This window comes from Hylaeus volcanicus, chromosome 2 (genome assembly GCF_026283585.1).
Source record: "Hylaeus volcanicus isolate JK05 chromosome 2, UHH_iyHylVolc1.0_haploid, whole genome shotgun sequence".
NCBI classification, from domain to species: domain Eukaryota; kingdom Metazoa; phylum Arthropoda; class Insecta; order Hymenoptera; family Colletidae; genus Hylaeus; species Hylaeus volcanicus.
Window position 1 is genome coordinate 26,328,418 of NC_071977.1, and position 27,082 is coordinate 26,355,499.

At 37.6% G+C, this 27,082-nt stretch overlaps 5 protein-coding genes across 5 annotated transcripts; 2 read left to right on the forward strand and 3 right to left on the reverse strand.

The window, feature by feature from the left end:
- Positions 1 to 448: 448 nt before the first annotated feature.
- Positions 449 to 3,574, forward strand: LOC128872148 (uncharacterized). The gene is made up of 4 exons (XM_054114558.1): positions 449 to 1,149; positions 2,167 to 2,228; positions 2,989 to 3,353; positions 3,483 to 3,574. The coding sequence occupies exons 1-4, from the start codon at positions 1,135 to 1,137 to the stop codon at positions 3,572 to 3,574; spliced, it is 534 nt and encodes a 177-aa protein (XP_053970533.1). The 5' UTR covers positions 449 to 1,134.
- Positions 3,575 to 4,584: 1,010 nt separating this feature from the next.
- On the reverse strand, positions 4,585 to 6,967 carry LOC128885016 (uncharacterized histidine-rich protein DDB_G0274557). Its single transcript, XM_054138750.1, has 4 exons — positions 6,950 to 6,967; positions 6,779 to 6,831; positions 6,570 to 6,704; positions 4,585 to 5,224 (listed from the first exon to the last, which is right to left on the reverse strand). The coding sequence occupies exons 1-4, from the start codon at positions 6,965 to 6,967 to the stop codon at positions 4,585 to 4,587; spliced, it is 846 nt and encodes a 281-aa protein (XP_053994725.1).
- Positions 6,968 to 17,308: 10,341 nt separating this feature from the next.
- Positions 17,309 to 20,008, reverse strand: LOC128884761 (uncharacterized). The gene is made up of 3 exons (XM_054138364.1): positions 19,704 to 20,008; positions 18,758 to 18,829; positions 17,309 to 18,318 (listed from the first exon to the last, which is right to left on the reverse strand). The coding sequence occupies exons 2-3, from the start codon at positions 18,785 to 18,787 to the stop codon at positions 18,055 to 18,057; spliced, it is 294 nt and encodes a 97-aa protein (XP_053994339.1). The 5' UTR covers positions 18,788 to 18,829; positions 19,704 to 20,008; the 3' UTR covers positions 17,309 to 18,054.
- A 292-nt stretch (positions 20,009 to 20,300) lies between these two features.
- Positions 20,301 to 23,013, reverse strand: LOC128884760 (palmitoyltransferase ZDHHC3). Its single transcript, XM_054138363.1, has 7 exons — positions 22,502 to 23,013; positions 22,217 to 22,378; positions 21,971 to 22,156; positions 21,761 to 21,897; positions 21,585 to 21,669; positions 21,306 to 21,518; positions 20,301 to 21,239 (listed from the first exon to the last, which is right to left on the reverse strand). The coding sequence occupies exons 2-7, from the start codon at positions 22,295 to 22,297 to the stop codon at positions 21,078 to 21,080; spliced, it is 864 nt and encodes a 287-aa protein (XP_053994338.1). The 5' UTR covers positions 22,298 to 22,378; positions 22,502 to 23,013; the 3' UTR covers positions 20,301 to 21,077.
- Positions 23,014 to 23,070: 57 nt separating this feature from the next.
- On the forward strand, positions 23,071 to 26,945 carry LOC128884758 (vacuolar protein sorting-associated protein 26B-like). The gene is made up of 6 exons (XM_054138361.1): positions 23,071 to 23,251; positions 23,371 to 23,514; positions 24,148 to 24,542; positions 24,617 to 24,723; positions 24,905 to 25,116; positions 25,207 to 26,945. The coding sequence occupies exons 1-6, from the start codon at positions 23,249 to 23,251 to the stop codon at positions 25,405 to 25,407; spliced, it is 1,062 nt and encodes a 353-aa protein (XP_053994336.1). The 5' UTR covers positions 23,071 to 23,248; the 3' UTR covers positions 25,408 to 26,945.
- The last annotated feature ends 137 nt before the right edge of the window (positions 26,946 to 27,082 follow it).

Genomic DNA, 27,082 nt, shown 5'->3' on the forward strand with positions numbered 1-27,082 from the left:
TCTTTTAGATATGAGTTTTATTCAAATCGGGTTGGCTATAAATAAAATAAGAAGGGATAATTTGTTTTAGCACAAGTGATGTTCATTTTTTGTAATCGTATATTCTTGTGAGGCTTCATTGTAATTTGACAAAAGCTAAGGTGGAAGGGGTTAATTAGGTATTGGGTATTTGGAATTTTCTATGAAACGGTTTTGCAATTAAAAATATACAAAATGAAGATACATGTAAAAATTATGTTACTACTGTAATGAAAAAATTCCGTGTAAAGATTTCATACTTGTCAGCACTCATAAATACCAGTCGTTCTACTCGTTATAGAATCTTTAGATTCTACTAAATCAAATTTAAATTTCATAAATACCATTTGTATACAATGATTTATACCAATATTATAAAGAGCTAAAATGGCTATATTTTATTTTTATAAAAATAAAGTTTCACTTCGAAATCTCAACATTCGTAAATAAAGGTGAGATTACACGATACTCAGAAATATCGATTGAAACTTCTGAGTTACGGAAAACAAAACGCTTGACGATTCGCGTAACCCACGTTCGTCGAGATAACGAGCGACGTCGAGTCCAGTTATAGTAAAAAGAGCGATGGTATCGCGACGTCGATCTCCTCGTTCTCAGAACCGAGATACGAGTGAAACGATTCGAGTGCACCCACCTCGTATTACGAGGACTGATCTTGATCTTGGCCGTTCACCCGGGCAGCGTTCAGCTTTCATTAAAAAGACCAGCAAACCGCGGGAATTACAGCGTTCGTCGGCCAGTGGAAAAAAAAGAAGAGAAAAAGAAGAAAAGAAACGGAACGAGGTGAAGGGTAGCCCCACGGTGGAGGGGCTGGTGGTCCTCCGGTTCTCGCCACGTCTTCCCCATTAGCCAACTCCTTTCACGTGCGCTGGCAGCGGGTGCAAAAGATTCCCTTTCATTCTTATCCGACTCCCAATCACGTACGTGTATAAAAGCGGCAAGCGTGTGCACAGTAGACAGCAGATCAAAACCGCGGCTGAAACCGCCAAGTATATCGCGAGGAGGAACCGGCAGCTGGTCCTCCGGGCGTGCACCATCGTCTAATAGAGCTGGTTTACGCTATCTAGGAACCTGGAGTGCAGAGGGCGGAACACGATGACGAATCTCGCGGTAAGTCGTTCTCTTAGGATCGGAGCGTGATTTTTTCGTGGTTGTTCGTGATAACACGAAGTGAGTAGATAGGGAGATCGTAAGAGATTTTTGGTGAGATTCGCGGTTTCTTCGGAGTTTGAGAGATACTTAGGTTAAATAGATAGTGAGATCGAATAGATTGAGAAAAGGGAGTTTTAGATTTCTTCGTTGAACTTTTTGGTACAATCTGGATGCAAAAGAGAAATAATTTAATCGCGTTTGGTATTTATTGCTGAAGTGGTAGGGCTCGAGAATCTTAAGAAAGTGAAAGATAATGGTCCTGTAATTTTAGATTTCTTCGTTGATATTTTTTGGTTAAATGTGAATGCAAAAGAAAAATAAATTAATTTAATAATTGGTATGTATTATGAAAGTTTAGAGGTTCGAGAATCTTGAGAAAAGGGGGGACTAGCCCTTAGCTAAAATCGCAAGGGATAAGGCGTTGATAAGTTTTAAAATGAATTGAGAGAACAATTGTTATTATTTGAGAATGAATTTACTATTTATTTGTATAGCAATATGCGCTCAATATATGTATACCACAAATTACTTCATCCATATATTCATTATAATTTTTTAAATATCCAATATTTATTGCCATTACCATCTATGCCTAACGTTTTGTATATTGCAATTGTGACATGTACTTTATCTAATAACAAACGTCCAGGGATAAGTCGAGTTTTCCTTTGCAAGTTCTCATTTCTACTTCAGAATCCAATCGAGTCGAACCTAGAAAGCAATTTTGAAATTCCCGTGCATTTAATAATTGCATTCAGGTGCTCATAACTCGTCACTTAGCAGTGAGAGCCATAGAAAGTGATATAAATTGCTCGTAGAAAAAAGTATGCGCAAATTCGCGTTGCCAGGAAGCTATGTATTTATGGTTGAATAAAGATTCGCCACGAATTCGAAAGTCCACGGGGCGCATTAATGAAATATTCCAAGTTTCTCGTATCGACGAATTAGCGACGCTGACTAAACACTTTTTTCCAGTCGACCATCTTTGCGGTAGCCTCGCTGATCAACTTGGCCTGTGCTGGAAGCCATGGTGGACAGTAAGTTCTACTTTCTCGTTCCTTAAAGACAACGCGAATTTTTACGTGAGAATTTTGTAAAATCAAGTTTCCTCGATCGAGAACAGCGACGATCAGATCTTGTAACGATCACGAGCGGAACAATTTCCACGGAACTGAACCGACGAACCATAACAAAGCACATCCCATCGTTAGAGCCGTGACTTTCACTACGGTCGCCCGTTATCGACGTTTGCTACGACATTCTGCGATCATTATCGAAAGCAATGATGAAAAAACGAGACGTTCGATCGTCGAGTGTTTCGTGCTCGTTGATTTGTTCTCGTTCAACGACCTAGGAAGCAGCTTTATGCCTCATTGCACGCACAACCGTCTGTGTCTACCAGGCATGAAAATTAACGAGTCAGGGAACGAACCTAAACGAACGTTTGTATATTCGATGAACGATTCGGTCATTAATGAACTTTATCCACATTCCCGTCATTTTCAAGAACACTTTGTATACTTTCAATTTGAACTCAATTCTCACTTGTAGAATGAATTGAACTACTTCCATTCAACTTTTCCAGCGCCATCGTAATCACAGCTTATAGATAACTACGAGGTTTACCATTGTTAAAGACCCTGACTCAATCTTTTACTCCCATCACGATTTCCCAAACTAGCCCAATATTATATCAATCTAACCATCGGAAGGGAGGGACCATCCCTCAAGCTTCAAGGCCCTCTTACAACCATGCAACAGCCCAACTCAAATCTAACCCCCCATTCATTTTTCCAGCGAACACGTGGTGATCCACGTGCCCTACAAGATCAAAACCATCCACCACACGCACACCATCACCAAGCACATCCACCACGGAGGCGGGGGTGGCGACAAGTACGAAGTCCTAGGCTACACCGTGGGCCACCCCATCGACTTGGGTGGTCACGGTGGTGGTGATTTAGGAGGTGGCCACGACTTCGGTGGCGGCGGTGGCGGAGACTATGGCGGTGGTCACATCGAGTACGGCGGCGGTGGTGGAGGTGGCGGCGGTGGTCACATCGAATTAGGAGGCGGTGGCTACGGTGGCGGCGGTGGCTACGGTGGCGGCGGTGGTCACTACGAATTAGGAGGCGGTGGCTACGGTGGCGACATTGGAGGTGGTCACGGTGGACTGGGAGGAGGCGGTGGTCACGTGCTGATCAGCAGTGGCGGTGGACACGGTGGCTACGGAGGTGGGGGGGGTGGCGGCGGTGGTCACATCGCGCTCAGCAGCGGAGGGGGCCATGAAGGATTCGGTGGAGGCGGTGGATATGGAGGTGGGGGTGGATACGGAGGTGGGGGCTTCGAAGGCGGCGGCCACGAAGACTGGGGTGGTCACTAACCACTCGACACGTCGATGTTGGGAGAAATAGGATAGTTCTCTTCCGCGAAGACTTGGTTGGTCGATTGAAGCACGGTCGATGATGCTCTGAAGCAACTTGGACATTGTTCGTTTACCTTTGCTACAGTACTCGAGGGTCTACTCGATGAACTGGTAAAAGTCTGTAGTTATAGTATCTAGATGCACCGGTGCTCATAAAGCTATCGCTTTTTCTTGGATAGATGGATAGAAGGAGGAGCTTCTTGGCGAAATTTTTCGTTGATCCGTGATTGAGAAATTACAGTACCGAGCCATCGAGCTTCAAGCCAACCAGCGCACCCCCTCCCCCTTGCACGACATGTTTAGGTTCTTTAAAGAGAAATTGTTTTAGAGAGATAGATATTTTTTTCACTTTGACTGGTGTTTCCCGGGGAGTGCTGCTAAACCTTAGACACATCGACACGTAATCACCTTGTCTCTTACCTCTCGTCCTAGTCTCTCGTTAACGCAATCGTTTGTACTGATATATGTAAATATTGTTAACCGTTTACTTGTTATCGTATTGTTATAAATCATTATATTGTTGCTCCCATTGTTTCCCGTATCGCGACCCGAGTAGTTTATGCGTATGTATCCAGGGTCACGAGAAACTTGAATAAATTGCGTGTGTACCTGAAGTCTGAGCCTTCGATTCCCAGCGATCCCTCATTTATTAATCACTTATACATCTGAACGATGTACATGAAAGCATTGAACTTTTTTATAAAAGTATTCAATATACTGCTTAAATTCTATAGCTCAGTGTTTCTCAAATTGCCTCAGAAGAAAAAGTAAGAGTATCATCTCCTAGAATAACAATAAGTTCGAGAAACACTACTCTAACATCGTCGTACCAAGAAATTTACATATTTACAAATTTTCGTGTCTCACCTAGAAGTTCTCTTTCTAAATAAGCCCAACGCTCAAAATCTCTACTGCTCCACAATAAACATAAGCACAAAATAACACACTAGATCACACTCTCCGAAATTCTATACTTTTTTCATTCGTCTAAGTCTACGTCTACCTTGTCTCTTGTCCCTAGTGTTTTCATACTCCACATCGTCGACCAGGTATCTCCCAGAATGGGTCTTCCCAGTGAAATCTTCCTTGGACCCCTCTACCTCGTCGTCGTTCTGCTCCTCGTGTTGATCTGTGTGAAACTTGCTGGTCTGTCCAGTTCGAATGTGACCACTCTCCGTCTCCAGACCCTTCCTGTAACCTTCCTCGTAATTGTACAGCAAAGATTCACTGTTGGGTGGAATGTCCTTCACGTTTTCGTGAACAGCGTACTGATTATGGTCGCGTCCTCTGGGATTGGCCTCGAGGTTGTTGTCATCGACGTAGGACTGCGGGAAATAAGAATCATCAGGGTGTACGTGTTGTTTCGGGTGATCCCGAGGCTCCTCCATCTCGAGGGGTTCGCGATCGCTTAGATCCTCGTGATCCTCGTGATCGTGCTCGTCGTTGTAATCGTGGTGGTGGCCGTAGCTCCAGGAGCTCCAGTTCTCGTGGTGATGCTCCTTGTGGTGAGTCTTGGGCTTCTTCTTCGGCTTCTGCAGGCGTATGTAGATCGTCTTCGTGTGGACATGGTGGTTCACGATGTCTGGCACGTAGATCCTCAAGTGCAAACTACGGAGTGTAAGTATTGAACAAATGGATGAAATTAATTTAGGTATGGGTTTATTTGTGAATAAATGGAGTATGAGTTTCCTAAATGTTTTAAATATTTTAGAGAATTCAAATAATAAACATGGCACTGACACTGGTGGTCATATCGTAGTGGTTAAAAAACATTTTCAAAATTCAAAATAGAAATAAATTAAAGATAACATTTGCAGATTTTGGAGAGGAATTTAGTATTAAATGAAATTACTTACTGTCTCTTCTGGGCTCTCCCGTAACTCACGATTCCAATCAGCAGAGCGAAGAAGAGGTAACAGAGTTTCTGGAAAAGAATAAAATGGATCAAAAAGATTAAGGAATTAAAAAAAGGATACGATTACAAAAATGGTTCATTTCCGCGAGCAATCGTTGGTTGATAGGTTGACTTCCAGACTCATACTCCTGACAATTATTCCATAACTCATAAAAATACACAAACTCTATGTAGACTAATTCTTTTACTTTCTCGGTGAAAAGCTTTAGTTAAAGGACTGCTTAGTAATTCATGATTTATGATTTCAGATAACAAAGAAGCTGTAATTGCAAATGCAGTAAGCACTGTGTAATTCTACCTAGCAGCAGTTGCTGGTCTTTACCATGTCTTCCAACGAAAGTGTTCCAAGAACCAGTGACGAGTTGGCAAGCGACGCCAGCAGCAGTTTAGTGTCGTCTGACGTCCTCGATGATGCTCCTCCTTTATATTCCACCTGAATTGTCATCGTTTCGATAGCGAATGCCATGGAACCACGGAACTGCGATCGAAATCCGCGATATTTTACGGCCGAACGAGCACTTTCGCCACTTCGACGAGATATGCTCGATCTGCCAACGATATGCTCTGGAATCACGTGTCTTCGAAGTCATCGAGGTTCATTGTCGTCGAGAAATTGAGGTTTAGCGTTTGCGAAATTATCATTGATGCTATCCTACTCTTAAGGATTCTTGTTTTAGAGGCTACTGTTAATTCAAATTATGGAAATGACAGCATAGACAAGCATAGTTTAACTGTGTTTATTGACTCTTTTCACACTTGACAATTTACAATACAATTCAGTGACAAATAGCAAGTCTTCAATTAATAGTAGGGGATTGTCTTACGTTCCTAAGTATACAGAAATCATTCAAAGCGAAGAATATTTAATTAATAAACATTGTTCACACTAAGATTTACTAGTATTACGCTTTATAGACTATTAAAGATATATACATCTACTCTTGAGCAAGTTCGCCAGACACAATACTGTTCAAACATATTTTGTACAACGTGATGACTATTCTCTACATCCTAATTCACTTAATAGATTAATTTTACTAAATTTCATATTTGTCCTCTTCCTCGAACTCCTCCTTTTCGTGCTCGTGCTCGTACTGCGGCAGAATCTTGTAAATGATGTGCGTGTGCTTCACGTTCTTCACTCGATAAGGCACGTGGATAATCACCTTCGATCTAAATATACAAAACGAACACATAAATATATTATTTATCAATTATGTGATTACCGGTTTGTAAATAATACTCACGACGTCACAGGTTGATGCAACAGTAGAAGAAATACCAGCAGAGCAATGGTGTACTGGAAAAAAGAACCAAATATATTCCCAAATAATTCTAATTCTGAAGAGATAATGTATTTCTTCTTTTAATTAAATAAAATTACTACGGAATATGAGATGCTTAGTTTGTTCTCGTACCAGAAACTTTCCCTTCATTTTGCAGGAAGCCAGTGTTTGTTTACACCTGAAACAGACTCGAGAAATGGACGATTTCTGCGCGTGCAGCACCAAACCAAACGTTTATATACATGCTGAAATTAGCCAGGCGAATCGTTTCGCGAAGTGTTCCAAGAAACTCCCCCCAGCCTGGGCAGTTCTCGCTGCTAAAACTCCATCCAACTTGATTCAACGTATCTTTTCACTTTTCACCAAAGCTTAATGCGATTTGCGCGCGGAGTCATGCGATTCTGTAAGCCTCAAAGCATCCAGTGGAACGAATTCATTTTACACGTTTCGTTAAAAGTGTGAAAAATGTACACTTGGATCTTTATCTTCGCGCGCGCGTAAATTAATATTCATTATTTGGTTAATGTTTATTAATCGTAAATTAAGGTTTCGCTGTTCACTGCGGTGGAATTCATTTTTCATAGTCAGCGATCTGATCGAAATCGAAATGATACAAATGAAGTAATGCAGCGAAGTCGTTAGGGTTTCCCAGAACGTGAACGCTACAAAAATGTTTATTAGGAGAAACTCCTAACGGGATGTGTTTTAAGATCGCATTACTCAAAATGTATCTTGATTGTTGTGAGATTTGGTTGTTTCGACTACTAGCATCGAATGATCTGGAATTACTGTAATTAAATTTGAGTTCGTAAAGTACGATTCAGGATATTTTATTATGGAAATGAATTTTCTCTGATTCAAATCATGATGAAATACGATAAACACTTTTTGGCGTAATTTAATTTAATAATTTAATTGTAGATCTCGACTTTTATGTAAATATATGAAACTATTTATTTATGATTCCACACTTCGTTTTAGTGTTACATAAGGAGAGTTTTCTACGCACACCGAAACCCTTTTAAAACTTTTTGTACTTGTTTTTATATTTAATGGCGAATTCTGACAACCGTGACGTTTCCTACAGCACAGAAGTGGTCGAAGAACTGACTGCATCCAGGAAGCGAGAGAAACCGCTGCAACTGCACTTCTTTGAGGGGAGATGCACCCAACCGATCATCTGTTCATTCCATTCGTGGCACGTACGCGCGCAATCAAATAAGAAACCGTCAGAGAAATACGAAGTAAACCAAGGAACGTGTAGGGTTTGCAAAAACACTTGTTGAAAACTTGATGGCAAAGGCGGTACCATCTTCGAGGGTGAGGTGTCAAGGCGTTAACAGTTCAGAGACCATCTTCAGGAACCATAGTTTGTTTTGCAAGTTTTGTTTGAAAATGAGTAAAATTGAAATTATGGCAATCGTTTCTTTGAGGCGTATTTTTAAAAACAGTTTTCGAGGTGACCAGAGTATCTTCGTTGGTGTTTATTAGAATAATAAAGGATCAAAACATTTTGTAATAGATTGGCAAAATTAGTCTTTGTCGCAGTTGATTTTAATAATTTTGATTTCCCGCAAAATGGTGGATATCTGAGTATTCCTAGAGCTACTCAGAGGTAGCGCTGCAAATTAGAATAATACATAGGTAAACATTACAAAAACATCCAATACTAAACATCTATTCTATTAATCAAATTAATACATACCAAGAATTATTATAAACCAATAAAAGAATTAATTCAAGAGAGGACTATACTAACACAAGACAATATTACTTTTAAAATAAACGTACTAGTAAGAAAATAAAAGATAAATGTTACACATAGAATGTTCAGAACTTAATGATTAAATAAAACATCATAAAATAATTATACCTACTAACAATTTTTCTATAACTTTCTTCAGCCACTCTTATACGTTAATAATTAGGAATAGACACTTCCTGGTTCCACGACAAATGTATACACGAAAAAGCAGCAAGAATCCACTCAGGAAACTAATTCTAACTAGTAAAATTTATTATAGAAGAAACATTAATCGTTCAAAGACATTGGTCGAGGAAGTACAAGTGTCGACGCGGAGTAAAAACATGAAACATTGATACTTGACGAAGAAAGTGGTTCCAAGGAACAAGATCCACCAGCGGCTGCGCCACAGGGATTTTATCGTTCAACCGAGTCCGAATCAGGCAAAAAAAACGGGTTCACTTTCTATTATTACCCACGCGCGCTCTTATCAAAGTCGACCGCGAGCTTTCGACGATCATCTGTCGTCGTCAAAGAGCAGACTAAATCAAAAGAGTAGCCAAACACGTTTCCATTAATCACGACGCGAATTCCGCGGTATCATTCGTACTGTCTTAATTGTACGCAGCTACCGAGCTAATTATCAGGGAGAATTGACGGTAAAATGGAAAGTGGAGGAGAAAAATCTCGCCGTTTACTTTTACGCGTAAGTCCAATTGATTTGTAGACAGCCGCGACGAGAGAAAATTCAATAATTGCTTACTTGGAGCAATCCATACATTCTGTGGAAATATTTGAGAACATAATGCTAATTTATAAATGTAATATCTTATTGGTAACAGAGAAAACAATGTAAGTAATATATTTCAATCAATTGCAGTTATTCACAATTTGTAATTATTGTTCAGTGAATGATCGTACATTCACGTTTATAAATTCCCTTCGTTCAATGTAATTCATAGAATTCTTTCTAAAGGGGACTCTTCGTTTTGCCTGTAAAATGATTTGACTAAACTAAGGCCCTAGTGTACATGAATCATGTCTCAGAACAACAGAGAAAATAATGTAAGTAATATAATTCGAGCAACTGCAAGGTTAAGTCCACAATTTGTAATTATTGCTCAACGAATGGTATTTTCACGCGTACAAGTTCCCCTCGTTTAATGTAATTAATGTTTCTAAAGGGGTCGCCGCGGAGACCGTTTATGGATATCCATGCAGTAGGACTAATTACAGTTCCGAAAGCGTTTCGTCTCGCGTTCAACGGAATACGTGACTTTTCCTCGCCAAGGTTTCGCCCTCACTCGGTGCTCGCTTCCAAATAAAGTTAATTGTTGATGAGATCGCGTCTTCCCCGAAAGCATCGGCACGTAGAAGGAAAATGGAGAAAAGCAGTCGCTCCCATCCTTGGAAATTCGTCTTAAATAGTTATCTTGAAAGTACAGCTGCATAAATTAAGAACTCTTGAAACACTTGAGCGAGCTCTGGCGATATGAGATCCACGTTGGTTAATTAAAATCAGTTGTAGAGAAATTTTAAGGGCCCGATGAAAATAATTTCTATGTTTTAATTTTTAATATAGAAAGTCTCTCAATTTTTTTGTTTTAATATTGAACGTTTACGAAGAAATTAAGCGTTCATTGAACAGAGCAAATTTGAGATTGATTAGATGGCTGGACATTGTGCAATAAGGCGTGAAAGTGATATTAAGCGAACGCCGCTCGGGTGACTTCGATGCGTGGCAAGAGAGTAGCGGCGTCACGCGCGATGCGCGTTGATTGAAGATACACCCGTATCTTTTTCAGAAGACTAATGAAGAAAACGAAATAAATTTATTTATATATAAATATATATGTATATATTTAAATGTACGTTACTATATATCTTAAGCAATTGTAAGTCTACAGGTTCATTGTTCGTCTTGCGACTATTGTAACGAAGAACGCTAAACAAAGCATAATTCAGCGTAGTCAACATGCACAACTATGAACGATTCAAGATTGGTCTGAATGATTAGACTCAAATTAAATACCGAGTGTCGTCACATTCTTTCAACCTTTCTTTACTTATATTATAATTGTTTCATACAATTATTTCATACGATTCTCAGTGAAAGGGACTCTATGAACAGAAACCATTAAGGGGTTGCACCATCTTGATAATTTAGAAACAATGTTAAAGAATTTTCCCATTTGAAAAATTCATTGGAATTCATTTATTCAATCAGTTCTCAATATATTAAAAGAGGCCACAATTCGTACGATTCCAAAAGATCCATAAATTGACATTTAACAAAAATTAGAATATTCTTAACAAATAAATAAAAGGACTATTTCAAAGAATTAACGTAAATACTTGTTTCGAGATGGTGCAACCCTCGAAACGAGGAAGCAAACTATAACCAAACGGAAGCATCCCTACAAATTCAGACGCCCCTCAATGTATCCAAATTTCTCTTCGATTCCATCTTCCTCTGCAATGGTGACAACTGTTTCTGTAAACCACTAGCCCGCGTTGAATTATTCACACTCGACACGCGGTGCTTATTGCCATTTTCATTTTTCTCGCGCGAACAATTGGCACACTCCCTGAAATCGTCCTTGCTCGTGGCTGGACTTGCTGAAAAATTGCTATCATTGCCACTGGACCTCTTATCAACATCACTTTTTTCTCTTGGATCTCTGTGCTCTCTCTTCGAGTTAGATGGTTCCATCCTCGAGTTGGAATGAAACACTTTCGTTTGGCCACCCACAGATCTCGCCACTTTTGACCCAGCAGGAGTCGGTTCCATGGGTCTAAAGCCATAATCGATACTGGGCGTTTCGCCAGGCGTGTAAACGCTACCGTCCATATTCAAATAACTCATCTTCTTGCTAAAGAACTTTAGACTGTACTTTGGACCATCCCCTTCGTGCTCGCCGGACTTGTTCGCGACTCGAGGCAAATTCGAGATGGGATTCTTCAGAGGGTAAACTAGACTCGAACCGTTCGCAGAGTTCATAGATACTTGAATGTTCGACGGAGTTCCACTGTTGGACTCGTTCCACCTGGAGTGGAACAGATAGGGGACCTCGTAGGAGTCCTGAAAGACGTTAGCTGGATGCTGCCAACCGTTCTGACTACTGTTCCTCGGTTCGTCAGGCTCCAGACGAGGGCTAGGGTTAAAGTTGCTCGAATCCTTCGCTGCTGGAGGCGGGTACTGGTTCCTATTGCGGTGGCGAACGACTCTCTTCACGGATACAGGCTCTCCATTCTTCAAGTTCACACTGTACGTCTTCGAGACGCAAGGCTGCTTGTGTCCGCTACCTGAACTCAAGATGTTTGGAGATTTGGGCACTCGAACCACGTCGTTGCTGAAAGATTTCGAGTTCGAATTCGTCGAGGTTATTGAACTGCTGCTGTCTTTGCCGTAGGAGTTTTTCAACCCTTCGATCGACAGAGGCAGCGATTTCTTACTTATCGAAGCAAATTCCGATTGACTCAGTAGCTCGTGGCCAACGGGAAGTTTGGAACTGCTCAACAGGTCGCGGCTGATGATGGAGAAGTCGGAGTGAGATTTTAGATCGTGGCTGATAGAGGGATTCTTGGTGTGGCTCAACAGGTCGTGGCTGATAATGGGAAATTGGGAATGAGATTGCGCGGGGAACTTGAAGTGAGTCTTTATATCGTGGGTGACGATTTCTGGGTGGCTCAGCGAATCACCGCTGGGAGGATGGAGGTTCTTGTCGAACGACACGACCTCTCCAGCTGGCAAGTGAGAGATCAATCGTATGACGAGGTTATCTGGCTCGGTTTGCTCCAGGAGTCTGACGTACACCTTGTCTCCTAGACCTGGGAAAGGGAAGGGGCCCACCAGAGGGCCCACAGACTTTGGTGGGTCCACTAATCGTTGCAGTATACCGATGAGGGAGTCCAAGACACCCTTGTTCTTGGTCACGCGGTAGACAGGCTCCAGATGAATGGCTCCTTCGTCGAAGGCTTCCACGGGCTGCACGTTCTCGATGTGGTGGTCGACGTGGTTGTCGCTAACCTCGAACGATCGTCCAACTTTGAGAGAACTGGCGCCATATTTTTGCAACTGCCTTCGACGACGACTGGCGTTCGTGCCGAAAGGATCGCGCGACTGCGGTAACATGGAATGATTTTGACGGGTCTTCGACGACTTCTGCTTGTCGTCGTGGTTGAGATGGCCTGTCTGGTTGAAGGAGGTTACCTCTGGCTTGAGGGTGGTGAACGTTATCTCGCTTATGGGGAGGTTCGCGCTTCTCGGTTGCAGCACGTGGGTAAAGTAGTCCCTTGACTGTGGCTTTCTGAAGCAACAGAAATTGTTGGAGAAGGTGTTTGAGAGATGTTTGAGATGTAGAGAAAAAGGGAGGCTAGGTAGGTGTTAGGCGTCTTAGGAGGACTAAGCAGAAATTACTCGATAGAAATGAAATTAATTAATTACTCGTATAATAGTTACTCGCTTTAAATTAAATGTAAAATTCTGGGTTAAATACAGAACGTGTTTTTCTTTGTAGTTAAATAGAATAAATTGACAGTTGATTAATAGAACGTACCTGACTGGGTGCATTGCTTTTGCACGGTGGAATGCTGATATTAACGCTACGCAGATCTGTAATTAAATAGAAAGTATAATCATCGCACGTTTTCGATTCTCAGATATAAGATTTTGAAGAAATGTCAGTAATGACTTTGTTACAATTTAAAAATAATCATTGACTCTATCAGTATCAAAAATCGAAAACAATCAGTTCCACCCTTCCCTTACAATTTTTAATCCGACTCATTCCCCTTTACCAATTCCCCCAAAATTCTCTATTTTTTAACAATCATTTCTGACAGCATACACCAAGAAAGACTCGAAACCATAAAGTCGAAAATTTCACACGTGGAACAAAATGCTCAGAACGACCACGAGTAGTACACACATTTAATAAAATAACGATTGTTTTATAATAACACTGTCATTATTTTAACACTTGTTCACAGTCAACGTATTCTGATAAATCCTTCGTAAACGAGTGACTGATCGGCTCACCATGATCACATGCGCGACCCTCATGTTTGCAGACCGCACTGGATCCCCACTAGATCACTTCACCGATTCGACTATGGGATCGGGTTGCGCATCGGCGTCTTTTAAAGCTTCCCCCGCAGCGACTGGCACGCACCGCTGTTAAACTGGACTTGACAGCATTGTTTTGCGTACACACGAGCGGTACCGGCGGCTTCAGTTTTCTCTAATGGGAGAAGAACGAAAAAAACTTGTCCAATCCGGTCGTGCGGTGTGCGCGAAGGGCATCACGGCTACGACTTCCTCCGAAGTCGGAATCAAATGCGAGGAACTCGTCGTTTTATCGTCGAAACCGAAAGTTCTGTCTATGTTCGGCGGGACACGATTTTTGATTCTAGCTATTTTTCCGAGGAAATTAATTAATTGTTTCCTCGTTTGTAAACTGACCTCGAAATAGTGGATGGAGGGACATTTCTTTTATATTTACGAGCGAAACAAATCCTGGAGGGGAGGGAATTCCAGATATCGATGAGAGAAGATTATTTGAAATCTCTTTTAATTTTAATGTGTTTTTATTGCAGTACATCGAGTCGTGTGTGACGTGTTTATTTGTAAATGATTGCAATGAGTGTGTAGATTTGAAGGAATTGTGCAATATTAAAAATATGAAAATATGTCTAGGTCGTATATGCAATCTTGTTGATAATATAGGTTCTTCGAGTGCATTTACTGAAATTAGGGTAGGTGTATTATTTAGACATGACGACAATAGTAACAACGATATTAATGGTTTAAAATAAATGGTCTTTCATTCTCCTTTTCATATGTTCTTTTCGGGGAGAGGAAAGGAGATTTGTTTTGCTCGTAAAATTAAGACAAAAATAGTTACCTTTACCTATTGTTTACCTATTACGTGTCAGAAAATGTCTTATCGATGAATATTTTTAAGCAGGATTAGTTTCTGGACGTCTTGATGAAACGTGAATCTTCTACATGTAACAATGGACACTAAAATTAATATCTTCTTATCTTTATTTTGTAGTTTTTATTTTTTTATTATAAATATAATACAGTCAAAATCGGTTATCACGAGCACCAATAATAAGCGAACTCTGGCTCCTATTTTTGTGTACTAAAATGATCAAAATTATAAAAATTTATCAAAATTGTAAAAAAAGACAGAGAGTGTGAGTGCTCGTTCTGGATAAATACAAAAATCGGTAGACTGATTTAAACGAGACTTTCATTCCTAGATTCCTTGGAATCTCTAAAGTGTAATGGAACATGTTTCATCGCGCCATCTTATCAGAAGGCTGAACGGCAAGTGACAGTATTGGATAAGACAGAAAAGAATTAGGTCTGCTTCAAGTGAAACTGCATTTGCTAATGATATCTATAATTCTAAAAAATTACGATTTCAGTTGACTTCTTTATTTGGGGATATTGAAATTGATTTCTCTATCATTTTATTAAAATGTAATTCTAACATCTTAATTGGTACATGTCCAAGTAGCTTGCCTGTTATAACGGCGAGTTAAAATTGGAGCAGGTTTCTGCTCGCTTAAGTTGTGGTCTTCGTATATCCATGCTCGTTATAAACAAGTTCAACTGTACGCCAAGTGTTCCAGACGGACAGTAATTCAGATTTGTCAATTATTTACTGATTTCTCCCATAAAACATAGTACATGTTGGATGATAATTATACGAATCAGATTTTTATGTAAAATAAGATAATATTAAATAATTAAATATAAGAGTAAACAAGCTTTATATGAACACACAAAGTAGGGTTGACTTGTATCAAAGTTGACACATAAAACTAGTAAGACTTCTACTCATTTCTCCAATAAGGAAATCGATATCTATTCACTGATAAAAACAACCGCAACTCGCAAACGATGGAACAAACACTGATGAAACCAACCACTCGATTGCTATCCGCATCTCAACGAAACGTAATTAATCTTACGACTCATAATTAATCTAAATACTATTATTAATCTGAACAAAGCTATTTAGAATCCCTTTTGTTTTTTTAAACAAAGCCACCTACAAAACACAGTTAGAACAAACTAAAAATCAATCCCAATTCACAGACAGGAACAATCCACAGTGTCACGTTTTTGGAATCGCGTCCCATATAATTTACGATCGCCAATTTACGGTGTAATTCGTTTATCCGACAGACGGAGGATCACTTTGCATTCGTCACTGTCACGAGTTATACTACATTACTATTACCAACAATTGCTCGACGAACGCCGATGCTGAGATGAGCGCGTAAACGAATAACTGACGATCTCTTACTTCACTTTTCCATATATATATGTGTGTCCTGGGTGTACATCCGTGGGCAGCATGAATATTTCTATCAGTTTCCACCACCTGTGAGGCCGTTGCCTCAACGAAAGTGAATTTCCCTGGGCAGGAGCCGCTTTAATTGGCATAATAGGCACGCGTGTAGCGCGTGCAAATATAGAAAATCGCGCCACGTCGCGAGATCGGCATTTCTACATAAACAATCGCCGAGTTTCAGATGCATCGTTAAAGTTTATTTGGAATTGGTTCGAGTAAAACGCCAAACTTCCAAGTACAACACGAGTTACGCGTGTTTTTTTTTTCTTGTCAGACACGTTTCTAAATCGATTGATTGATTGACGTGACTTGAAAGCGACGACGTACCTGCCCCGTCCAAGAAATCGCACGGTGATCGCCATAAGCGGACACCGAGGCAGTAAATGGTCAGAAAAGAGGATGGACTGTCAAGAAGGTTCATTAACGATGCGCCGAAACAGTACGTATTCGTGGTTAGATAGAGAAATCAGTTGGATCAGCGCGTTAAAGGGGGTTCCCTTCGACGTCGATAAAAATCGTCGGCTGTAATTGGGAATGATGTCCATTGGAGGAAAAAAATTTATTCAGGGCAAAGTAACTTCTCCTTTCTTCATCGTATCTTGGAATGTAGAGAGATTTATTAACCTTTCGATATTATTCCAGGCGAGGGAGTTGAAAGTCTTCTAAAAGAGCGTTTAGCTTATTCATTAATTTTGACATGCATATTTCTGAAGAATTGTTGTTGTTTAATATTGTAACTTTTACGCACAAGTCTTTCTTGTCACATATTAATTCAGAAGTGATAAGGGTAAAAAATAAAACAAACACCAGATATATAAATTTGTCGTCCTGAAAGATTGTGTAACCCTTCGATTCATTTTGTGTAATCAAATTGTGACATGAATCTTACTGTAATTTGGGATGATGAGGGCTCTAATGAAGAAAGCTGGAACCTGTATTTTCCAAGAAATCATCAAGAAGGGATTGATTGTGTGTATATAGTTTTTAATTCAAACAGCAATCAACATTCCATTAGAATGTCGAAAGAATTCTTGGAAAGTGTTGTCGAAAAAATTAGCAACTATAATCGAGAGATAGTCCTCGTGAAAATTGGAGAACCACGAAATATCTTGAGCATTAAACAGTTTATTGCTAAATAATTGCAAACCGCACGCTACTTGAAACACTGATGCATTTCTCTGCAAAATAGATTCGTACATTTTACGTTGTTGGTAGTATACCGTGGCTGTCCCATTACTTCTGGGCCACCATGCGTACATCAACTTGATACGCATGGTGGATCAAAAGTAATGGGACAATCACAGGAACAATTACAGATCGCTCTAAATAAATTTTCATTTCACAATTGTATCATCTACTGGAGAAATAATTAGGTCTAAAGTATTCGAGGTGATTAGAGTAAAGTCTTGTATTATTCAAATAATTTTTAATTCATAATAAATTACAGTTGTACATACATTCATGCTTTATATGAAAGCAACCCTGGAGATAGGCAATCCAATGTTCACGTGCGTCGGAACCTCGCACGAGTAGGAGTACTATAAATCATGATTTCCGAGATGATCTATCTAGAGTACAATCTTTATTACTAAGCAGTAAAATGTTTATCAATTCTCTATCCTACCTACAGAGTATCATTAAAGTCCACTCGTTCTAGAATCTAGATCATGGACAACAATATAATTGTTGTAGATACATAAAATTAAAAAAATAAAATAAAATGCAATAGGTATATAAACTTCTATGGTTTTCGTGAAACAATTACATAGAAATTTCTACTCCTTTACTTCATTTTTTCGTATATTTACAATCATAACAAAATATATTGTGAAATTAATCGAACACTGAATAATTAAACAATGATAAGGGTGCTTTAAAATGTTTATACCAACGTGTGCGTAATTTCTGGAAACTGTTCGTTCGTTAACGAATCGATATCGTCCAAAAGTGAAATGAAATAATTAATTCGACCCGAGTAGCTAAACATGAACCACGCTGATGCATAATACATCGCATGTATTAAGTATTAATACCGCTTTAACACGAACCAGTGCAATTTTCTAGGCATACGCTTAAGATATTACGACCGTTTGCATTAAAACGAATCACGGCGTACGGCGTTAATCGTAGTTGAAACGGCGCTTTCCATCGAAACGGAAGCCATACGCGGCGCTGTTAGGCGCTCCAACGAGAGCGGGATTCTTGTACTGATGGAACGATCCGTGAAGATGCGCAGGCCTCACCGCGTTCTGCTCTTCCTCCTGCGATCCTTTCAAGTAAAACGCTTCGAATTGACCCTCGGGTAGCAAAATATTCTTCAACGATTTGTCATCAGGATCGTAGGCCAGCACGTGCACCATCAGGCACATCAGAACCATAACGCGCTGGAATCGCGCATAATTGATCACAATTAATCTAGAAATTATATTTATCGATGTTCTCTCTTTAGAGCTTTTATCATTTGACTGTGAAGCTTCCTTAAATTCTGTAACACGTCATTATAATAACACAGACAAATCTTTTACTATTTGAAACATAATTTTACAACAGACCTCATCACGTTAATCGTGATGAGTGGTCCCAAACCTCGGAAGAATCTGATCTTACTAAACTTTAAACGAATATAGCTACTAAACTAAAGACAGAACATTGAACCAATAATCGAAATATTTTAGGTTCGACACCTCAAGCTCAGCAAAATTAATTATATTCTATACAACACGAAATTTCATTTAAAATATTAGTATAGCGAAGCAATACGTTTATTTCTATCTAATTAAAGTAAAAACGTAATTTCTAATAAGAGAATCAGATTATGCATACCATTAACAAAATAGAAACGCTTGAAGCCATATTACAATTCCGTGGTCGTCGTTGAAGTCTTTAATAGACTCGCTGAAACAATCCAAAGAAAGAGACACGCGTAAAAGTGAAAAGATGAACAAAAACATGTTTATACAATGGTTGCGCTAACAGTCAAAAGAAGATGCGAAAAGCCATAAATATCCATAAATGGGACTGCAATTAGTGGAAATTAACAAGGTGCGTGCCGTAATCAAAATTCATATAATTGCGAGGAATTTGTGATTCTAAACTCAGTGTTTATCTAGCGATCAAATGGCATTATAAATCATTCTTTGAATAGATTTGCACGCCTAATTAAACACCACGTAAGAAACAAATAGCTCGTATAAAGACACGTTCAATTCGCTAATTTATTAATATAAGCATACCAGCCTGTATGTTAAGCTGAAAATTTATAATATATATTCAACATTAACATTCTAATGACACTGCTTCCAGAATATCCGACGTTTTCTAATTTATCTTCCTCTGGTCAAGAACGCGACCGATAAGAAAATATCAATCAACTAAATCACGGCTGCATCTAAAAGTCATTTATGTTATGATATTGTAATACATTCCACTCTTCTTTCAAGAGAATAAAAAAACATTCATAGCCCCCTCCCCTTCTATCCGTGAATTATTATTTGAGTAACACTGTTTTCAAATATCCATCGTAATTAGTGCACCACTAAGAACTTAAAATTCACTCCTACATATCATTTTCTCAATTACACGAACAATTAGTTAACCAGTTTTACTTTTGTTCCTCTTCTACAATTGCTCGGTATCACTCGAAACAATTCTCGATATCACTCGAAATAAAAAAGAAAAAAAGAATGGTGAAATTAGATGAATTTTGTTAAATTTATCGCTACTATCGTAAAAAAATGTGGATGTACTAGTTTTCATGCATCAAACTTACCGAACAGCCGTAGCAAAAGTGAAAGCCGCTTGAGCGATCGTACAGAGCGGCACACCGACCAAGAGCGTTTCCTTCATCTCTGTGCGCGTTTAACGACCTTGCCGCTGTAAGCGGCCCCACGTCGAAGACCAAGAGCAGAGCGGCTTCTCAGCCTGCAGAAACGGAAGCCGATGAAAGTGGAAATCGATCGTGTTTTACGTTTTCGAGAACTGAACTGTTCAAAACACGCGCGCTTGTCTCTTAGAAATCATCGAGAAAAAAAACACTCCCACGATCAAACTATTTCCTTGCCCTTGTAATTTGGAATTCACTTTGATATTTCACAAATGATTACGACGTATTTCTGTACTTCGTAATTTATATAGAGAAATATTTAGATTGGAGGTGCATAGAAATACTGTGCCGCGTAAGTAAAGGATTCATGATTTCAGCGATCCTCTTAGGATTCACAAGCTTTAAAAAAATTTTATAGAGGGATTAGGGAAACTTGTAATATTTTATTTTTATTAAGAAACGTACTTAAAAACTCTATCGTTGATAAAAAATATCAAACCAGAAGGTTTTATCTAGAAGATCTAGAAGTAAAGATGATGCATGTAAGAAACTGTACAACAATTTATTTATACAAAAAATCAGGTATCTTCATATAAATATAAAATCGAAAAATAAGAAAATGGAATTAAATCGTGATATGCCTCTCAGGAAACCAGTGTCTTATAAAATCTTGTAGCTGCCACAAATCGCTGGATAGCTGGTATTATTGTCTAGTCGAAACATCGTTAATTGGCGAAATAATCGTGTTCAGCTACGAAATATTCTTTTTCGTTTTTAAGAAACAAGCTTAGATTGTTAACAAATACAATATGCTACGTATCACAATGTGCCGTATATTTTGATCTAAGGTGTGCAAAACCTTAATTTCAAAATTAATGTCATGTTCCATGTATTCCTTCCTTGTCACGTATAATACAATTGCGTACATTTATATGCTAAATTTGTTTACGATGCCGGTTATATTAGTACATTAACACGTTCCGGTATCACGAGTAAAACATTTAAAAAAAATAACCATGTCAACTACCATAATACAATGATATCGATATCTAAATACAAGAAGCTTTACTAGAAGCATAGACCGTCGTATGCTTGCAAGTTTACAATTTTCGTAATTAAAATATATATATATATATTAAATGCTACTCGCCATTTTAAGTACTTTTCGAAAGTGGTCGCAATGAAGTAAGAAGATTAGATAACTGTATAAAATTACAAATATTCTATTGAATTGTACGACTTTATGATACCGTCATAATTATATAATGTATATTTACATGTATTAAATATCCCTGGGATGCAGTCACATAACCTAACACGTTAAACAGAATATAAGTAAGAATCTAGCTTTGTTTTCCCCTTTGGGGGAGAAGTGAAGGGCGAAAACCAAGCAATCGAAAACCTTCCAAACACTGCTTGAATGGATTTCCATTTGCTGTTGCGAACCCACCTGGCTTCTTCCTTCTTGAGTTGTTCAATGCCCTACAATGATATTTAAAAATTAATACATAAATTAGATTTTACTAGAATGCCGTTTTAACTACATACAGTTTCGTCGTTCCAAATTGCCTGTAATTGGGTTCCCAACATTACAGCGGTAAAAATGGCGAAAAGAAGTGCTTCGAAAGCCAGAAAGAGTAAAAGCACCACTGTTGCAGGTGGACTAAACATAGAACACTCCTTCCATTCTTGTCTTACACACGTAGTAAATTGTTGTATACATAAAAGTAATGATTGCAACGACATTCCTGCTATATAGAACTGAAATATATTTTATAAAAACTAACTTATGTTCTACTTTTAGCTTACGTAAATAGCAATACGTACAGTAAAGAGTACAAAATACTTTTGATTATTCTCCCCAACACAATTGTTAACCCATGGACAATGGTGGTCCATTTTTCTAATGCATCTACAAATAAACAATTTATGTACTACTATTTATGCAGACCACAATTTGAGAATAATTGACAATTATGAATTGTATACTATTATGAATTTACCTTTGGCAAACTGAACAGTGATGCGCTCTATCTGGTTTAATAGAGCAACACTTTGGGCATTTAAAAATTAAGTCACCATCCCTGAACCCCATTTGCTCTATCATTTCTTTTGTAGCATTGCCCTTTGGTACTGCACCCTATACATGTAAATTATTGTTTTCTCTAATTATTATTATTGTTAATGAGAACTCGAGCATTTCTTTTACTTACCGGATCTGTAAACATTGTCCTTAGGTGAGAAGCAAATGCCAAGAATGTTAAGGATTGGAATATCGCAGTATTTAAACTAGAGTACACAGTGTTTATTGTAGGAATAAGAATAACTGCCATTACTACAAACTCTGCATAAATTATTAACAGCCATGTCAAAACTGCACATATGATTCCACATATGTCCTGGAATAAATAAATACATCAGAGTATAATTATAAAAAGCTAAAAAAAAATACAACATACCTTAATACACCATAATTTGCCACCATAGCATTTATTATGAACATCCCTTTCTCTTTGAAGCGAGATATAATCATAATCCATGATTTATACTTGTTCGTTAAATACTTAAACATTAATCCTATGAATACCAATAATGTTCACTAAAATGACCATGGTTCGTGGCTGAAATCAAGATTAACGCAAAAATCATTGGGATATCATAAAATTCTACGTTTGTTAGAAATTTTATAGAAGATATTAAATTAAATCAACGAAATTTTGCGTATAACCTAAACAAGTACGTACAGTGCCGTTCACAGAGCCACAGCGACCGAATAATACGTAACAACGTTCATTTTAATTTCCTTTATTTACTTTCAATTTGCGTACTATGCGTATGAAATAATGAAATTGATTTTTCCGTTGTCACTCCTCGTGTAATTAGCCCGGGCACGGATGCATCCATTAATAAACAATCATGTTGGTTACATACACGACATACTTTAAATATCCAATCGACAGTCCACTCATAACGGTTCAAATATAGCATAAAGTAAACGAACCGCAAACGGAACTTGTACACGTTATCACGTGTACATAGATTACGATAGTTCGGTTTCTAAACGTCACCAATAGTCACCATTGAACGCTATTACGAACGCACCTGCCATTCAAACAGGGCACATGATTTCGATGAAAGTATTAATTTAACAAAGTTAAGATCGCGAAGAAGTTGAAATTGAACATGAATGAACATAAATAATATTAGATAGCAGCAATTCTAAACGTCGCGTCGACCCGCTGTGTTCTTGCATGCGACCGCAAGTTTTGACAGTACGCGGTAAGGGTGGGGGCCACAGTACGCGGCCATATTGGCTACTTGTGACTTTTGGGAGGTAGCGAGCAAAAAATAACCCAACTTTTCTCGTTTCTACGCGAAAAAAAATGTTACCCTCGAGAATTTTTCATTAATTTAGCACGGTGGTCTTGTCAGCGCGAACATTACGGTGAAGGGAGTGATCGTTTGCACAAGGTCATCCTTTTTTACGAAAAATGGTATGTTAACCTTTGATTAATAGATTTCCCGTCATCGGATACTTCAAAATTGCTGGTTGTACGCCCCGACAATTGCTCGTCGCATTTCTCTTTTGTTTAACTCTGCTTTTTCCTTGTAGAGTTTCTTTGGGTTCGGCCAGTCGGCTGACATAGAGATTACTTTGGATGGTGCAGAAACCAGGAAGACTGCAGACATCAAATCCGAAGATGGCAAAAAAGAGCGCCACTTGTTATACTATGATGGGGAGACCGTATCAGGAAAGGTAAGAATCCTTTTCTAAATAGAGTACCACTGATATGAAACAATAAATGTAATTAAAGAATGTCACCTGTAACCTTCAATGGCTAATCAGAAACTTCGGATATATCACCATAACGTACACATTAGCATACTATTCTGCTTTAGTTATTCCATATCAATTATTGAAGGATTTATTTATATCTCTTTTTAGAAATTTTAGTTACATGCATAAATGTTTTATGTAACACAGTATTATGTATGAGTTGAACTGCTAGCGATTGATTACCTTTTGCTTACCTCTGAAACTTTAAAAATGAGAAAAAAGTCTTTGGAATTGTTGATTGTTAGCAGTGATATAGCGCTGTTGCTGTGCTGCTATGAAGAATAGTAATGTTTACTTGGCTTTGAATATCTTATGTACAAATATTATAATGAGTAATAAATTAATCAAGAAGACAATAACTATACTGTTTTCTCTAATGTTTTAAAAGAAATATATACATGTGCTTTCATCAATTTTATATTTAATCAACATAGATTTATATATACATATATGTTATAATGTAATATGTTTGAAGTAATTAATATTATCCTGTTCAAGTTATTAGCCAGAAACCATTTGATGTATATCACAGTTTCAACGCATTATTTACAGATTAATATTAGTCTCAGAAAAGCTGGTAAATTGGAGCACCAGGGTGTTAAAGTAGAATTTATTGGACAAATTGAATTATACTATGATAGAGGAAATCATTATGAATTCTCAAGTCTTGTTAAAGAGTTAGCTAGGGCAGGAGAATTAACGCATAACACTTTGTATACTTTTGAGTTTGCAAATGTAGAAAAACCATTTGAAAGCTACACAGGTTCTAATGTGCGGCTAAGATATTTTCTTAAAGTGACAATTGTTCGAAGACTTAGTGATATTGTTAAAGAACTTGAATTAGTTGTGCACACTCTTAGTTCCTATCCAGATATGAACAATCCTATTAAAATGGAAGTTGGAATCGAAGACAGTTTGCATATCGAATTCGAATATAACAAAAGCAAGTAAGTTAATTTGGTATAGGATATGTGTATATTATTATGTATTTGATAATGAGTTTTCATTTACCTTTTTTCAGATATCATTTAAAAGATGTCATTGTTGGAAAAATATATTTTCTCTTGGTTAGAATAAAAATTAAACACATGGAAATTGCCATAATAAAACGAGAGACTACTGGTTCTGGTACTGTATACTCAACCAATACAGTTATTTTTTTAATTAAAATAATTTCAATAATCATTGTTATAATTTTGATACTTTTATTAAACTTGATACATGTATTGGGAAAAGTATTTTTGTTTCTCGATATTCACGTATTCGCAACTTATTGTACTAAAGTAATAATTAGAATACATATTCGCAGGCCCACACGTATTCACGGAGAATGAAACCATAGCGAAATACGAAATAATGGATGGAGCACCAGTCCGTGGTGAATCTATTCCAATAAGAGTGTTCTTGGCAGGTTATGATTTAGCACCTACAATGCGTGACATTAATAAAAAATTCAGTGTTAGGTACTACCTTAATTTAGTCCTGATGGATGAAGAAGATCGTAGATATTTTAAGCAACAAGTACGTTCAGAAATATATTTATGTATTACTCTCATTTCCCACTATCATTTGAAGGTACACCTATAATTCAATTGTCTTTTTTTTTTTCAGGAAATAACGCTCTGGAGAAAGGGCGAAAAAAGTAGGAAATCTCAAACTGCTTCACCTCATATGCCATCACACTTAGTATCTGCTGAAACAGGATTTCCACAAGGAGCCGCTCCAGCTCCTATAGAAGGCATGACACGCGAAGAAGGAGATGGTGAAGGTGAAGTTAATGTCGAAAAAGAAGTTAATCTCGAAATTAACTGAATCTTGCATATAATGCAATTATTGAAGGCAATGGAAGTCTTACTAGTTCGAAAAATCAATAACAACATTGGAAAATATCACCTGGAACTAGTAGTAACGTTTCTCTTATACTACGAAGAGAAATTAAGTTTTAAGAACAGGGAGGAATTATAACACCTGCGAGTAAAGTTGTAAATATTTTGGATACCTATAAAAAATGCAGGTGAATAAATTGAATAAGTAGCCAATTATCGATCAAAATTTCAAATTACTGAGATCTGTAGGTAAATATACTATGTCGTCTGATGGGACAGATCTAAAATGATTTAAAACAAAAATGTAATATTATGGAAAACATAATGCAACAGCGCATGAGGTGAATATTCATAAATGGACAATTTAATAATCGAATATTAATCGGTGGTATATTCTCGAATGGCATCTGAATGTTACAGTGTTCTGAATATTTTATACAAACTTATTCTGTGTTATGCGAACGATGCCTTCAACCACTAGATTATTCTTGAAATTCGATCACTTGTATGACAACTTAATGTCATATAAGAATTTTATAAATCTGAGATGAATATACATATACTCAAAATGGCTGCCCTATTTTAATCCACTCAGCTAGTCTACATTTAATATGATAAAGGCACTAGTAATACATGTTTTGGTATCACACACTGTTAAAGTAATTTGTGAGAAAATGTGCTTTTTTTCTACAAGAATTTTCAGTATGTATATAGCATACAATAACGTAATAGTCGATAGTTTTATCCAAGGCTCTAGCATTATTGTATATACAAGTTATTAAATTGTATATGCTACTTAATTTTACATCATTTGGAAGAAAACTTTCAAAATTCGCGTTATAAATCATTCTAGAATATGTAAGCCTTAGTAGAATTGCTCAATTTTTGTATGCCTTTATTAATATATGAGTGGACTTATGATTGATTAAAACATGGGATAGCCTTACATGTATTTATAGATATATACATACATATTACAATATGTGTGTGGATATATATACATGCATATATATGATTTCTAATGATAACAGTACAGTAGTTACAGACTGGGTTATATACACACACACAAATATCAACATCTATTGTAATAATACTGAAAGCAGTAATGAACTAATAAAATGTGTTCTATCAAGGTAGTATTATGATTACTACCAAGATGGAGGTTATGTCGATATGAAAGAGAATATCGATCATTTTGTATGATTCTATGTTAACATGGGTTGACTGTAAAAATCTTGTTAAAAAAGTACGTAATAGTTAACCACGTGTATTTCGAGAATTTTGCTTTGTGTAAATTAAAGTTTTCATATTTCACACCTTTGTTATTTGTTGACAAGAAAGATATATGTGTAAAAGAGAGAGAAAAGCAAAACTATTTGTGAATTATTTGACATGTCAAATATTGTATATACATATACATATTGTCATACGATATGAAGCTAGTTGTATATTTTAATGCCCACATAATTATATTATATATTGTATACGGTGTGCCTTTGTGTGCACGTATATTGGAAAAGATTACTTTGTTTATGCATACACCCTTCCTACTGTTCTATGTAATTTTATACAGTACATTCAGTTTTTATTCTTATTACCCATTGATTGCATTTTATTTCAAAGATTATTATGTCCTCGATATATTAATATGAAAATTTTAT